Source organism: Rutidosis leptorrhynchoides, chromosome 4, assembly GCF_046630445.1.
Source record: "Rutidosis leptorrhynchoides isolate AG116_Rl617_1_P2 chromosome 4, CSIRO_AGI_Rlap_v1, whole genome shotgun sequence".
Classification (NCBI taxonomy): Eukaryota; Viridiplantae; Streptophyta; class Magnoliopsida; order Asterales; family Asteraceae; genus Rutidosis; species Rutidosis leptorrhynchoides.
This window is the reverse complement of record NC_092336.1, coordinates 526,260,722-526,277,623: the sequence shown is the minus strand read 5'-3', so window position 1 is coordinate 526,277,623 and position 16,902 is coordinate 526,260,722. Positions and strand designations below refer to the sequence as shown.

The 16,902-nt window shown below is 32.2% G+C and overlaps 1 protein-coding gene across 3 annotated transcripts; it reads left to right on the top strand.

Annotated features, from left to right (window-relative positions):
- The first annotated feature begins 4,876 nt into the window (after positions 1-4,876).
- LOC139844945 (kinesin-like protein KIN-14K) lies at positions 4,877-16,632 on the top strand. 3 transcript variants are annotated; one of them, XM_071835165.1, is made up of 25 exons: positions 4,881-5,042; positions 5,636-5,761; positions 5,868-6,025; positions 6,123-6,233; positions 6,514-6,733; positions 7,120-7,247; positions 7,343-7,426; positions 8,371-8,448; positions 8,520-8,612; positions 8,674-8,703; positions 8,796-8,828; positions 8,905-8,949; positions 10,452-10,793; positions 10,869-10,950; positions 11,319-11,414; positions 11,518-11,697; positions 11,955-12,061; positions 12,136-12,312; positions 12,850-13,004; positions 13,591-13,844; positions 13,916-14,079; positions 14,753-15,005; positions 15,103-15,169; positions 15,274-15,344; positions 16,364-16,632. In XM_071835165.1, the coding sequence occupies exons 2-25, from the start codon at positions 5,671-5,673 to the stop codon at positions 16,426-16,428; spliced, it is 3,084 nt and encodes a 1,027-aa protein (XP_071691266.1). In that variant the 5' UTR covers positions 4,881-5,042; positions 5,636-5,670; the 3' UTR covers positions 16,429-16,632. The 3 variants fall into 3 exon arrangements, 2 of the variants coding, with proteins under 2 accessions (XP_071691267.1, XP_071691266.1); XR_011758137.1 differs by lacking the exons at positions 15,103-15,169; positions 15,274-15,344; positions 16,364-16,632 and having other exon boundaries at positions 4,877-5,042; positions 13,591-13,825; positions 14,753-14,880; XM_071835166.1 differs by lacking the exons at positions 14,753-15,005; positions 15,103-15,169; positions 15,274-15,344; positions 16,364-16,632 and having other exon boundaries at positions 4,877-5,042; positions 13,900-14,072.
- The last annotated feature ends 270 nt before the right edge of the window (positions 16,633-16,902 follow it).

The window sequence follows — 16,902 nt, the reverse complement described above, 5'->3', positions numbered from 1 at the left end:
TCTTTAGTATTTGCAGAGTACTAATGATATGTTCTTGGTTTACGGTGGTTTGGAAGAAGAGTTAAGTATTAAGTTTTATACTGATTCTAGTTTCCAAACTGATCAAGATGATTCTCGATCCAGTCACGTTGTTTCTTTGTCATGATGGGCAAGACAGTTGATTGGAAGAGCTCTAGGCAGAGCACTATTGAACAATCTACAATAAAAGCAGAATACATTGTTGACTGAGAAGCTGCTCAGAAAGCTGTCTGGATAAGGAAGTTTGTTGTTATACTCAGATTAGTACACAACATTTAATCTTCTATATTATGTACTGTGATAGTTAGAGTGTTAATATACTTTTGAAAGAATCACATGTACATAAAAGTATCTGGCACATTCTTCAAAAGTTTGACTACATTCATTAAGTCATTAAGAGGAATGATATTAGTACTCTTAAAGGTTCATACAAATGATAATGTGGCTGACCCGTTCACGAAGTCCATGATGCACAACAAGCATGATGATCATGCTAGTAGTATTGGACTTCGTTATGCTGCTGATCTTTTTCATTTGTAATTTAATATTTGGATATTTTTGGAACATTAAGCAGTTTTATATTAATGAATTGGCATACTTGATATGGTCGTTTTCATTTATATCACCGTGTTCTATATTAGCATGTTTAATCCATGAATAATTGTTGATTATTCAAAATCTCCATAATCGGTCATGTTATAGGAATAACATGAATTAAGATTAATGTGAAATTTTGGTTATATTCATTGATGATGAATAGTTAACTTGTTGAGACTAAAATTCATATGTATTCATTGATGATGAATATTGGAATGACCCAACCATGAGATGTCACTACATGGATCGTAGTCAGTAGTAAATCTTTTAGTGATTATATTTTTGTATCCTTAGACTTGAGATGCACGCCCGTCTTGATGAGTGTAGCATTGTATTTTGATATGGTTAAACGTTGTCCTGAATAAGGATGTTATAAAGGCCATTATTGGGTATAATGTAAAGCTCGTGATAGACACGTGTATGCAATATAGGATTTGTTCCTCTAAAATATTTGGAGTTAGATACTTTTTGAGCTCCTCGATGAATGAATAAGATATTTGTGTGGCCGTACCCAGATGTAATTAAGATGATACTTAATTATTTTGGTGATCTAATTCAGTTCTAAGATGGAGAAACAAAATTGTTAAACAAATGTGAATGACAGATGATCTATATCTCAAGTTTAACTAAAGTATCTGAAATAAAAGGACGAATGACATTTAAAACTTACCATAAATAGTTTCGAGAAACTACCCTCACGTGAATTTGGGGACAATGATGTGTTGCTAGACGCTTACCATTGTTTGTATAGTTACTTGGTGTTGTGCCATGCACAAGTGGTAGTCTGAAGGATTAATGTGCAAGGTACAACATATAACTATATGGCCAACTTCATTTGAGTCTTCGGGGTCACACACATATACACCTAGACGTCAATTAATATTATATATTTGATATATATTATTCAAGTAACTAAATAAAAGTAATTAATTAATTAATGATTAATTAATATAATTAGTCATATTCATATAGGTATGGAACAAGGAAAATAAGATTTGGATTGATATCAAATTTTAAAAGTAGATTTGTAAAGATTTGGATTTTTAAAAATCGATTTGTTATCTTCTTTTTAAAAGTTAGATGGCATACTTGTGTGATGGCTAAGAAAACAGACAAAAATCATAAAAGGTATTTTAATAGTAATATGAAATGGATGATTAAATATCAACTCTCGGTACTCATTTTTATATAGATTTTAGTATTACACAACAACAAAAAAGTCTTATGCTTATTACAACCAAACTCTCTTCCACTGGTTCTGTTTGAAATCAAAGACATAAATATATACGGAGTATTATTATTTTAATTGTTTTCATAATTAATCAAGGGTTGATTAATTTGTTACTTGAGTTCGGACTAGCATCCGTTGACGTTGTTTGAAGTGTAGTGTGGACTATCCAAAGTGACGGTCATACTATTGATCGTAGGTTTCTCTCCTTCAATCAATTTCTTCAAAAAAGGTATATCGTTTACTCACTTTGTGAATTACATATTTTGACAATTATTAGTGGTGTAACTGGATCTTTAGGATCGTTAATCATGTGCATGTTTTATTAAATTTAAATATATGAATATTTAATTTTGTAAATAGTTTATAAAATAATAATTGATTATTATTTTAACTAACCGCTGCGTTAATCTGATTTAAAAGTACACGCGATTTTCCAACATAGTGACCATTTGTTTGGTCACTAATATCGTTTAGTGACCAAAATTTAGTGACCACTTTTTTATGATAACTAAATAGCATTATTAGTGACCAAATATTGAGTCGTCACTAAAAGATCGTCACAAATGAGCATTTTTCTTATAGTGTAATTATCTATATCTAATATCTATATGGAGTTTTTTTAAGAAAACACTAGAAAAATAATCAAGGGTATTTATGTAAACATCAAAATTTTCGAAAGGGCTAAGGAGTATTATGATGTACATCAATACTGTGTTAATTAACGTAAACATTACAACTACCTTTCTCATGTTATTTTTAACACCAAATACACATACTCACTCTTTTTGTCCATGATGCATCTTGAGCTCACAACCTCAATGACGATGAGTTCTCTTAATATCGCAGGTCATAATCTATTTGGTACCTTCATCATGTTAATAGTGTTGGATTATATCGATGAGTACAAAAGAAATAAGTAGTGATGTAAACGAGTCGAGTCGAGCTCGATATTAACTTACGTCTAGCTAAAGGTTGTTGTTAAAGAATATTAATGTGTTGTATAAAATAATTAATGTTGACTTTTACATAAAGATTATTAAAATAATTTAATACAATACATTACAAATAATTAAAAGAATCGAGTGAATCAAATACAAAGGGTGTGTCTGAATGACTCTTTTTAAGAAACTTATGAGAGCTTATATGAGTTTGAGCTTATGATATTAATAAGCTTCAAATTACAAGCTAAGCTTTGTTCGTAGACCATGGGTGTGTTTGACGCAACTAGCTGGAGCTGAAGCTTATAGCTGGAGCTTGAGTTTATGGCTGGAGCTGACAGCTAGAGCTTATTTTAAAAGCTGTAAGCTAGAGTTTAGCTCAACTAGATAATTATATAAAAGATAAATAAGTAATTTTTTTCATTTCATAAGCCAAAAGCTTATTTTATAAGCTAGCTCAACTAGCTTATTTTTTCAGAGCTTATTTTTTTTCCATAAACTCTGGAGATTATGTCACCCAAACGATGCTACTAGCTTGAGCTTATAAGAAAAAAAAAATAAGCTTAAGCTCTCATGAGTTCAAATAAGTTGTGCAACCAAACACACCCCATAATAAGTTAGAACTTATGAAAATCATAAATTTAAAAAAAAAAAAAAAAATCTTATAACTAGCTTATTGAAAAAAGTCGAGTTTATGAAATATAATATTACAAATACATCTATAAAATACAATCAGCTACTTTATCAAGTACTTGTAAGAAAATAATAAGTTTATCTTTCAATTCAATAAGTTTCGGCTTTACCTACAAGCTAAAGCTAAAACGAGTTTGGTCTACCTCACTTGAAATCTTAAATGCATTTAATATAACTTTGTTTTTTTTTTTTAAATAATAATAATAAAGAGAATTTATCATTTCTTTCCGAATTCCATCAAAATATACCAGAGGTCTAAGGGGTGTAAACGAGCCGAGCCGAGCCCGAACTTGATAGTGTTCGAGCTCAGCTCGTTTAATTTTCAGAAAGCTCGAGCTCGAACTCGGCTCGAATCGGGCTTTAATTTTTGAGCTCGAGCTCGGCTCTTGAGAGATATTAAAAGCTCGAGCTCGGCTCGTGAAAAGCTCGTTAGTTATCTAAAATTTCATTTAGCTCAACTCACTAAGTAAAGCTCGAACTCCTTAAACTAATTGAGGAAGGGATTTTAGGTATCTTAACGTCTTTGGATAAAATAATCGTTTGAAAAGAAGAAATAATCTGATATAAAATAAAAATGAAAGTGAGAGCATTACCTTCTTATAAAAATGGAAACATGCATATTTGAAAGTAAGATGGAGGATTTTTGGAAGTGCATACTTAAAAGATGAGAAGAAATATGAAGACGCATTGCATTGAAGAAGTAAAAGGACGATGATTGATAGACATGGAGGTGGGTGACCATGTGGGAAACTCAAAATTAAAATAGAAAAATGAAAATTCTATCGCAACATTGGGAAAGGAAGTGTAAAAAATGAAAAGTAAACAACTTTTCTAATTAGCCTTTAAAGTCTAAATCAAACTTCAAAATTTGTTCCGGACATTTCTATTTAATTTAATTTTAATTGATACCAATATAAGATATGTATATTACGGAGTATATATATATATATATATATATATATATATATATATATATATATATATATATATATATATATATATATATATATATATATATATATATATATACACTTATTATATGTGTAAAAAATATATTTACTACCTATATACACAACTATATATAGTAAAAATGCAAAAAAATATATTATAACGTAAAAGCTCGTTTAAGCTCGCGAGCTTAAAAGAGCTCGACATCCAAAGCTCGAGCTCGTTTATTAAACGATCTCAAACTTAAGCTCGAGCTCGAGCTCGAGCTCGTTTAGGCTCGGTTCGAACCGAGGTTTTTACGAGCCGATTTCGAGTAGCTCACGAGTAGCTCGGCTCATTTACAGCAATAGAGGTGACGGTTCTGTTATAGGAAGGGAAATAAAAGCATAAGATTTCATGGGTTTGCTGTTATGGAAATTATTAAGTAACGTCAATGACCGATCATATCACACCACAATTACTCAAGACATGAATCATCCCCGAATCATTCTCTCCTACATTCATGCTTCACGCTTAGAATTTCAACCACCCGTTTTTTCACAATTCAACCAGAATCATAAAATATTAAAATTCTTGCGTTTTTGCTTCCCTTTTCTCTCTGATTCTGTTTATCTTAGGTTTGTTCGCCGATTCTTTGAATTATAATGATTTTATTTGATTTTATTGATAATGGGCGTGTTTGTTTTGAATCATTATGATTTTCAGATGATGCCCACCAACTGTTTGTTGTTTAACCTGCTATTTGCATGTTATGATTTGCAAAGCCTTTGGCGTATAATAATGTGATTGACAGTTTTCTTTTATTGCTTGGTGTCAAAATTCTTTTTTTTTTTTTTTTTTTTCATGTTCATAAATTAATTATAAATGAATATAACTTCATGAACATGTATACCCCTTTTATAAATTATAAGTTACAAGTAAGGTACTAATTGTCTAAAAGCTAGAAATAGCTATTTGTTTTTTACTTTGGTACTGAATATACATAATGCATATAATAACTTATGATCAATTATAGCTAAACACATTAGCAAATTGTTAGTAGCACTGGTTGTAGCTAAAGATAAACTTCTCGCATTTGCAGGCTTAAACGAAGCTTTTTTGGTTTAAAACAATAGAATGTGGTGTAGTGCAAATCCATAATGTGTATGCTATTTCTTTCCTTGTAATGATAGTTCATACCTCATTTAAACAACTTTTTTTGTGTTGCCAGATGCCTAAAACAAGTGCTATATAGGAACTTAAAGTATGGATCACGAGACGAAAGATTACGGTAGACTTAACATTTCGGATTCATCTGCTAGTAGTGACGTCTTTGAGCCTACATCAGTTAACGATTGTGAGTCGGCTACTGTCTATACTCTTTACTAATATATATATCATTATTATGTGGTTATATAATATAATGATTTTAGTGATTTGTTAACTAAGTTTTTGTTCCATAGCTAAGACGAAAACAGCGGCGATAGAATGGTTGAATAACACACTCCCAAATTTAAATCTTCCTATTAATGCTTCAGACAAGGAGTTGCGAGCGTTTTTTGTTGATGGTACTATTCTTTGTCGACTTATTAACAGACTTAAACCGGGATCCGGTATTGAGGTAGAATATTATGAATCAATTGAATGTAAGTTATGATTGTATTCATATTATGTTCATTGAAGATTTGATTATATTTTCGTATTATATTTTTGTTTAGTTTGGTAATCCTGCTCAGTCACCAGAAGCACAATCAGAAAATGTTCACAAGTTTCTTACAGCTATGGATGACATGGGTCTACCCCATTTTAATTTATCAGATCTGGAAAAGGTAACAATAAATTGCATGTTGTAGATACAAACCTTTAAGTTACTGTTAGAGGTAGCAATTTCAGCCCATTTGCATGAAGGTGAATTGACTTGTGCTCTTTTGGTAACGAGTCAAAGATATAAAATGTGATAGATTTGAATCTTTTGACAGAAATGAAATGAATTTAAGCTACACAAATGTCAAATTTCTACCACTGAACTATTGAGTTACCGTTAGAGATAGCAATTTATGCCCATTTGCATCAAAACAAGTGATTCTACTTTTGTTTTATATGGTCCAGGGATCCATGAAATTAGTATGGGAGTGTCTTTTAACGCTGAAAGCACATTTTATGCCAAAGGTTGCAATAGGCAGTCCTACTGCCACGTCACCAAGAAGTTGGGGAATCGACTCTTTGAGATGGAAACACGTAGACGAACAAAGCGGAACAAGTGATACTTTCCATGAAGAACTTTCTCCTCGAAAGTATCAGCGGTCCCTACGCAGCCCTGCGATATCGGGTACTCTATCGCTCTTCCTTTTATACTCATGAAAGTAACACTATTTGCTTATGTATAGATAAATAACGAGTCAAATGAGCTGAAAAACCTGCACGACGTTTTGCGAAAAGTTTAACCACCTAACCTGAAAAGTCAGTGTTTAAAAAACATTAGTATGTCATTGAAAGCATATGTCTTGTCATGTTTGACATGCTAGTTTAAGTTATATAAGGATTTGCAGATAAAAAAGTGTATCAGGTCAACCTACACTTACATGGTTCAACCCCATGTAAAATTATATTGTACCCAACCTCTCTATATTCGCAACCTCTTACGTTCTTGTTTTTGTTTTTTTTATTTGTAAAAGATTTCACATAGGATTTTAATGTTTACATGCCTTTCTGCAGAGCCTACAAGTGCATTGATGCATCAGGCTGGACATAAATTTCATGAAGTGTTTCAAATGAAACATGGTGGCTACTCTGATCTTCCTGCAGCAAAAATCTCAGAATTCATGAAATCGAACAGTTTGGATGTAATTTCCTGAAAGTCTCCCATCTTAGATATCTTGTCAAAGTATATTATTTTTTATTATTTCACTCCTGTAACTTAAAATCTTATTGTTCCTAGATTGCTCCTACACAGTCGCTACTGAGCATGGTTAATGGTATTCTAGATGAAAGCATCAGCAGGAAGAATGGTGAAATACCTCAGGTATGTTATTAGGAATAGGTTTCACTGTGTAACAACTATAGCTGGCAAACGGGTCGGTTTGGGTAACGGGTCAAAACAGGTTTGGGTTGAAATGGGTCATGGGTCAAAAGACTCAAAACGGGTTTGGGTTGAAATGGGTCATGGTTCAAATTTTAAACAGGTCCAAATGGGTTAGGTTGGGTCGGGTTGGGTAATAGGTCGAAACAGGTCATCAGTCAAATGGGTCCAAACGGGTCATATACCTTTACATTTGATTTTTTACATTTATTATATTATTTTAGTTATTATTATTATTTATTTATTTATTATAGTTTATATTTATTATATATAAGAAAATATTAAATATTAATATACATAATAATTGATATAACCGTGAATGCTTTCATAAATGTTGACGGATGAAACTTATTATGGTCAACCCATTTGACCCATTCACAATACCCATTAGACCTGTCTCTATTTATTGAGCTTCAGGATTTGATACCCATTGGACCCATTTCTTTATAATTTGTATAGGACCCATTTGAAACCCATTGGAACTTTTTTTAAGTTTCGGTTTACATTGCCGGACCTAATTTTTTCAAGACCCAGTTGACCCAAATTTGAGGGTATAGGTCTCAGTTGCCAGGTATAGTAACAACCACCATCGATGTAGTTAGATGTGTCAAGATGGGCGGGTAAAAGGGTGTGTAAATTCTGGCTACCAAATTTCATTTATTACAATAACAAGATTCTTGAATAAAACCAGCTAGGTGTTTGTATTCATTAGAACTAGACTTCGTTCGACCTTTGTTTAACTTTTCTGATTTTTTTGAGTCATTCCCATTTTACCTATATCTTTTCGTTTATCTCGTGAGATAAAACACATACCAGATCAACCTACTTCTAACTGCCACCTGAATCTATAGCAGACTATTCTAAAAATCATATTTATTCTATTCCAGCGTGTTTCTTGCCTTATGAGGAAAGTGGTTCAGGAGATTGAACGGCGTATTTCTACTCAAGCTGAACATCTACGAACTGTAAGACTCGTTAAATACTGTTTTAAAGTTAGTTTTCTTTTGTCAATTTGAATTTTTTTTCCCGCATGCAGCAAAACAATCTTTTTAAAACTCGCGAAGAAAAATACCAGTCAAGAATTAGAGTCCTTGAGGCGCTTGCAAATGGGAACAGTGGAGAGTTAAAGGTACTTTCTTTAACCTCTATTTATTCACAATGGACATATTAATTGATTCTCATTGTCACAGGGTGGAGTTAACCAGTATGATCACATGAAGGTAAGCATTATTGAATGATATATTATCGGGTCCACTGGAATAAAATAATTTGTCTCTATAGTAACTTAACAACAATATTCTCTGTTTTGCAGATGGTGATGATGAGCCCGATTGAGCAAATAAAGGTATGGTGCACCTTATCATTAAGTATCTTTTCCTTTTACTTAAAATGTACTTAGGGATTTTTTTTTATTGCTGTAGGCAGACGTGACGAGAACTGGAAGTAGCAAGGGCCAAATTTTACATGTGAGTGAGTGCATATATGTATGTGTGTGTGTATATATATATATAAGCTAAGCACCCCCTAAGGGGATAAGGGATAAGCAAATGACTTTTTTTATATATTTAAAATTAAATATCATATTTAGAAAAAAAAGTCTGGAATTAACATTCATTGTATAGATTATGAAAATAAAAAAAAGAAATTGTTTTTTAACCAGCTCGTTAACATACATATGATGTATGTTAACCTTCTGAGTTAACATAAATCAGATGTATGTTAGTTGCTAAGATACATATGATGTATGTTAACGTTCTGTAAGAATAAAAATAAAATTATATATATTTTTTTTCTGAATTTAAACAATAAATACTAACCCCAGAAATTTAAAAATTTATAATCTAAACTCTAATGTTAAAGATATAAAAAAACAATTTTGCTTATCCCTTATCCTCAAAAGGGTGCTTATCCCTTGATCTCTCCCTTATATATATAGGGAACGGATCAGGGATAAGCAACTTTTGGGGTACAAACGGGATAAGCAAAATCAATTTTTTTTTTTTTTTTTTTTTTTGCTTTTAAATTTTTTTTTTTTTTAGAATCATAAATCTGCATCAAAATGCTCTCCTAATCTATATTTTTATAAGCCAAAAACATTCGAAATCGTTCAAAAATCGGTGATGAATGATAATAATCATGATGAATGATTAATTTTATCATTCATCAAAACGAGTGATGAATGATAATCAAAACGAGTGATGAATGATAAGTTAATCATTTATCACTCGTTTGATGAATGATAAATTAATCATTCATCACGATTACATCATAACACAATAAGATCGAAGGAAATTTCGGACGGTGAACAAATCCGGACGGTGAAATCCGGACGGCCGGGCGTAGAGAGAAAATTGAAATTATTAATTTCCACATCTTTTTAAGCTTTTTAAACTCAGTGTACAATGGCTATGCTGTTAGGAGAACTAGGGTGGTATTATAGCCCTCATCAATACCCCATTTACAAGTGAATAATACACAATTTACACTAATCTATCCTACTATCCTAGGGTTCTAACAAAGAGTATTTGGTGTTTAATATTCGTTGGTGAAATATTGTATATTTAATAATAGACCAACTACTTCGAAAACAAAAAAAAAAAAAAAAAAAAACAAAAAAATTGCTTCCTACTTCCTTTAAAAATCCATTTCCCTGTTGATCCATAGAAATTTTATGCTAATTTTGGTAGTGTGAACAATGTGAAAATTTGTGTATATTCCACATCCTGTAAAGAATATGTATATTTAAGAAAATTGTTATTTGTGATACAATGGATACTCTTTTTTTTTACGGCAGTACTAAAGTCACTGATGGGGGTCATTAGCCACCCACCCAATCAACTACAACGGATAATCTGAAACCCATGATCTTGCCAGTATAGTTAATAACTCGAAATCAATACAAATGTCTTTGTTTACTTGTGTCCATACTTATTTTATGACTCTTCCGGAACATTTAATGATGTTTCAGACAGATAAGACAAAATTACACGATGAATCAAAAGCTGAGGATCAGGACGTGGAGAGAAATATGAAGGAGAAGGATAACAGAAGTGAAGAAATTGCAAAATTGAAGTTGGAAATGGAGAACATCAGGAAATCACATAAAGATTACTGCTCGAAAATCGAGGCAGATGCAAAAAAAGTTCAAGTTGAACTTGAGAAGAAGCTAAAGGATGTTGAAGATCATCTGAATGAATCAAAGATGACAGTGCAAGAACTTGAAGCTAAATCTCGGTCAAAAAGTCAACAGTGGAGCAAAAAGGAGCACATTTACAAAACATTTACAGAATTTCAACTTGGTGTGCTCAAGGTTGGCCATGGTTATATCAATAATATTCTGGCATGTTTATGATATATATGCGAGATAATTCAAGTTACGTTTCAGGAACTAAGATTTGCGTCTCAATCAGTCCGCCAGGAACTTTTAAAAACTCAAAAGAACTACTCAGAGGAGTTTGATCACTTAGGTTTGGTTTGTTCTCGAGATACATTCATAGTAATTTTGAATAGAGATGGGAAAATAGGCGGTCAGCACGGGTAATTTTGGGTAAGTTGGATTGACACATACCACGTTTTCTGAAAAAAGTTCAAATTTTTTTTAGAACTAATTAGTGTCTTAATTATTATGTAAATGTAGATTACTTTAATACAGAGTGGTGATCTTATTTGTAAATTTATCCAATTTTGGAGGTTTTATATTTTTAAGAGTAAACTTTTCGAGACTTTCAACTAGTTTCCTTTTGACCGAATGGACCCATTTATATCTAAATGCCACCTTCACTTTAGAATTGTATTGTAAATTCATAATCTAATGAACAAGTCTTGTGTTGATCAGGGAAAAAGGTTAAGGTTTTGCAAGATGCAGCAAAAAGCTATGAAGATGCTGTTTCAGAAAATCGGAAGCTACACAATGAAATTCAAGAATTAAAAGGTTAATTTATGACAATATCCTACCCAATGAAATTCAAGAATTAAGAGGCTAGTTTATGATAATATAAAATCTTTCATCGCACTCATGAGCTTTTGGTCAACAGGAAATATCAGGGTTTACTGCCGGATAAGACCATTTCTTCCTGGTCAAAACGACAAACTATCAACCATTGATTATATTGGTGAAAATGGGGAGTTAATTGTTGCTAATCCATCCAAACCAGGGAAAGATAGTCATAGGTCATTCAAGTTCAATAAGGTGTATGGTCCTGCAGCTACTCAAGGTTTTTTTTTTTTTTTAATGCTATCTATTAATGTTTAAGGAATTTTTCGCGGGAAAAATGAAAGTTAGTCATTTAAAATAGACATTGAATCAATGTCTTTTACGTTTTTCAGTCGTGATATATGTTGAATCGCAAATTTTACTGTCACAAAGTTACTATTACAACTTGTGTTTTATGTTATGTCAAAGAAGTTGATACACTTTTACACAAATGTGAGACATGTAAGTTTACTAATATTTGTATACGTATGTTGACAGCTGAGGTATATGGAGATATACAACAACTGGTTCAATCTGTTTTAGATGGATACAATGTGTGTATATTTGCATATGGTCAAACTGGATCCGGAAAAACCTACACAATGGTATGATTCTTTGTATATCCATGGTTAACGTTATTTCTATTTATTATAGTTCTTTTAATGATTTGTTATCTCAGAGTGGCCCGGACAAAGGATCTGAAGAAGAATGGGGAGTGAATTATCGTGCTTTAAATGATCTTTTCAGAATTTCCCAAAGTAGAAACACGTACAAATATGAGGTGGGGGTTCAAATGGTTGAAATATATAACGAACAAGTCAGAGACTTGTTAGCAAATGATACTTCTCACAAGAAATATCCTTTTATAGCTAAGATCATTGGTATGCAACTCTTGCATGGTTACCCAAATATTATGATATTTTAGAAGCTTTTGACACATTTTAGATGTGGAAAAATAAACATGTTGGATAACAAGGCAAAACGGGTCGGTACGTTGGGTTTACCTGAAATATAATTCTCCCTTCGACCCATTTGAACTTTTATCAAATAAATAATGTTTTAATGTCCCCGTTTGGCCCTTCTTCTATAAACAATTGGTTTGAAATATGCGATACTTAAGGGTACTTCTAATGCATTTTCCTGATGTTTAAAATATATGTTTGTGATATAGCATGGTTACCAATGATGTCATTTATGAACTTTGACAGACCAAAATGTCTGTTTCTTATAAATTGCATCTAACATATGGTATTTTTCATGCATTTTCTTGATGGTAAAAAATAAAAAATGCTTTTACAAAATGACAAAATATGGTGTCATTTATTAACATAGAGAGACCATAAATGTTGTCTAGTAAATTGAAGAAACATGTTTTACCTTTGACTTGCGAACACTTGGGATCTTAGCAACCTCAAGTTTAGCTGTTCCGGATGCTAGCATGCGGCAAGTTAATGAACCATCCGATGTTTTGGGACTAATGGAAATTGGGTTTAAAAACCGAGCTAGAAGTAGTACAACCATGAATGAAAGAAGCAGCAGATCTCACAGGTACTTTATTTCATAATTATGTCATAATGATGCATGCGTCAAAGGTCAGAACTTTTAGCTTTAAAATTCAAGATTAGGAGTTTTTCTTCTAGAAATATAACTTCCATATTTTTAAATGTGTCATCCTTTATAAAGTCATTTCTGGCGGGCACCCCAGATTTAGTTACAAGTCAATAAACGTAACCTTTTAGTATGGGTTGAACCGGAACGTTCTGGGTTGAAGTAAACTAAAATGTTTATTGTCCAAAACAACTAAATTTTCTTCAACTAACCAATGAGTCAAATATAACTACAGAAACTATTTACTCAATAATAATATAATAATTTCGATATAATGGTGTAAAAGGATTTTTGCATTAAGATATAACGAAAACTATACTATTGAGGGACTTTTTACATGTATAACCTAAAGAAATCGGGTTTTATAAGCTAGTTTCTTATACCCATTTGTATATAAATTAACCCAAATTGACCCTCTCATATGGGTCAAAGTTTCCATCTTTTAAGTCCAATGTATCTCCTTCATTAACATAGATGGTGATCTTTAATTTATATTTATAAAAATAATGTCAATGTTTATGCACAGTGTTGTGACGATCCATGTTCGTGGAACGGATCTGAAGAACGGTGGGTCATTAAACGCTGGTCTTCATTTGGTAGATCTTGCAGGAAGTGAAAGAATAGATCGGTCTGAGGTTGTAGGAGACAGGCTTAAAGAAGCACAACATATTAATAAATCATTAGCTGCTCTTGGTGATGTCATCTTTGCGTTATCTCAGAAAAGCGTTCATGTTCCATTCAGAAATAGTAAACTTACACAGGTCCTTCAAAGCTCCTTAGGTAACAACCTTTTATAACTTTATTACAGATGGCGTGTAGTTTATGTTATTCACAGTTTACTCATGTTACAGGTGGTCAAGCGAAGACGCTCATGCTTGTACAGCTTAATCCAGAAGCTAATTCATATATTGAAAGTTTAAGTACCTTGAAGTTTGCTGAACGAGTCTCTGGGGTTGAGCTGGGACCCGCTCGAAATAATAAAGAGAGCAGTGATGTAAAGGAGTTGATGGAACAGGTAATTTATGATTCATGTCACTTTGAAATGTTGTTTGAATTTAAGTGTAACTAGTAATTTATAACCTGCGACATCGCGGTAAAATACCAATTGTTAATAAGTATTTAAGGAGGGAGACAAATAATCAATCAATTTGTAGATTAAGAGGGAGACAAATAATGTTTTGTTTGGAATTATAATTAATGGTTGAAATTATCCCTTATATTAAAACATGAAGTGAAGTACGGTGATGACGTCATGCTGACATCATCATCCACTATTTTTATTGTACAAAAGAAAGTATTACCTTCCGCCGCAACGTGCGGGCTTTTAACTCGTTCAATTCAATAGTTGAAATCCAAATCAATGGTTTAAAAATAGTAGAGAGACAGATATGACATCATCACCCAAATCAATGGTGAGATTATGATTAAAATAATCATCTAACGGTTGAAATTGAATACGCTAGCCTTATTATGACTTTCTTGGTATATAGAGTTAGAAGTTAGATAGATTAGATGTCTATTAATCTTGTGCTTTAATGCACCTTCCATTTTCTCTATAACGATTATGTAGTTGTTAATTTATAATGTTACGAAAGAGGTCTAAATCATTGCCATCATCCTTCAAACTTTATTCAACATGAACTACTTAAACATTGAGATTTTGTAATTCGTTATCACCAAATCAACAGGTGGCTTCACTCAAATACACAATTACAAAAAAGGACGAGGAAATTGAAAAGCTACAATTTATCAAAGATAAGAAAAAAGTTCATCCACCGAGTGGTTCTTTAGAGAAACAACGTTCAACAAGGTACGGGTCTTCTTCGGGTGGGTCATCTCCGTACAACAACCGATCAAACAGTCTTCGTGGGGGCCGTATGTCTCTGGACGGATATGGATATAGACCCGTCAAAAAAGGGCCATCGTCACTTTATGGGGAAGGTCAGAATTATTTGAATGTGTTTGGATTTGGGCGGTGCATAAATAATTATGTGAAGTATTGTATCTGATGATACTTGTCTTTTTATGATGGGAACAGACTCGGAAAGCTCTGTTGAAAGCAGCCCGTCTCGTGAAGGATCGAAATCATTCCACGCCCCAAATAAGTAAGATTATCACTCTTTTGTATAAATAAAATTATATATATTATACATATGATTATATGATATATGAAGTTATTTTAGAATGCTCACATATAACTGTTTTACAGGACAAAATCAGGCAATAGAATTTCTCGTCCACTAGCAAAGATATCTAAGGATCTTCCTAAAGCTGCTAAAGGTACATGAACCATAGTTGATTGTATTATGCAACTGTTGTGAACCTGAGTTGAAACACACGTTTTATAAAAATTCAAAAATACTCTTTTAAATGAAAATTTACTAATATTATAGTTTTCGATATAGTATGTACTCCCCCGTCTTAAATTATTATCAGTAAGTTGAAACACAAGTTTTATGAAAATTGCATTAATACAGCTTTACACTAATATAATGTTACCTTTAACCCCTTAGATGCCTTGTTTGTTGTTTGTGTAGTTTTAAATTTAAGGGTAATATGAGAAATCCAGTTATTGCATACTTATTTTTAGAGGCTTATAACTATTTTATGAAAAAGAAGATAAAATATAAATTAATCTTTTGGAAAAATTGATATGCTTAGTGTGTGACTAGTTCGGTGTTTGAGGGAATAAGGATAACATGAACAAATAATTAGGGGCAAAGAGAGTACTAGTTAAAAATCAAATGTTTAAACCAAATAAGAAAAAAAAAAACTCATGGGATTGGCCTCGGTTAGGGACCAGCCGAGACGTGGTCAGCAATGGCGAATCTAAGTAGGAGTCCGTGGGGTCACGGGACACCAATAGTTCGAAATTTTTTATTACAATGTACCCTTTAAATTGTGTAGAACACCATTAAATTTAACTGAAGGACTCCATATATTTTTAGAATTTATAGTTTTCCTTTAAATTGTATGTGATACCACTGAATTTAACTACTCGGATCCTACATATTTTCGAATTTGTAGTTTTTTAAAGATAAATAACCACTAAAATAGCATACAAATAGTATTAGTACTGGAAAAAAAATTGGACCCCATTGAGTTCTGATTCTGAAATCGCCACTGGTGGTCAGGATCAGGCCTTGTGCACTCATCCATGCAATATCGATCACAATATCGAGGAACTTTATTCTACCAGCTAGGATCATATGTGATTGTCTAAAAATGTTATGTTCATCATTTTTTTTTTTTCTTTCCATGGGATTAAGACCGTATTATTTCATTTTTTTTTCTTTCAGGCATGTTCAAGTCTCCAAGTGGTGGCAATTTGTCAGGAAAAAATTCATCCAAGAAATGGCCATAAATAAATTAAAGTAGTAGATAGTAACTCAACTCTTCACACTCGTATACAATTTTGTTATGGTGCCATTTGACTTCTTTCAATTTTGACTTTCTAAAGTTGGTTTAGACCTCAAAAATATATAACCTTATTAATTTTAGGAAAGGAGAGTTTTACAAAAAATGTGAATTATAGTACTGTAGACGTTTAAATGATGACTTAAATAGAAGTATACGATACTAATATGTTTATTCTAATTCTTGCCTTTATCTACTAACTAGTTTTAGTAGAGTTGTATTTATTAACGTAATACTTAAACTAGGATCTGTAGCATTTATAATAGGAGACCACATGTTTTGAACTATTGATGACCATGTATAGGTATATGAGGAGCGCATCAACCACAAAGTTGTGGGTTTGGAGACATATATATCTGTGAGTTGTATATATACCATGTGATGTGATTTAGACCGTAGAGTCGTTCTTAGAAAACTGACT

What these genes read in the sequence shown, in the direction of transcription:
- LOC139844945 (XM_071835165.1), top strand. Translation starts at nt 5,671, where the DNA reads ATGGATCACGAGACGAAAGATTACGGTAGACTTAACATTTCGGATTCA. An exon ending in AGAGGAGTTTGATCACTTAG is followed by an intron (nt 10,951 to 11,318) that starts GTTTGGTTTGTT and finishes TGTGTTGATCAG; the next exon opens with GGAAAAAGGTTAAGGTTTTG. An exon ending in TGGTCCTGCAGCTACTCAAG is followed by an intron (nt 11,698 to 11,954) that starts GTTTTTTTTTTT and finishes GTATGTTGACAG; the next exon opens with CTGAGGTATATGGAGATATA.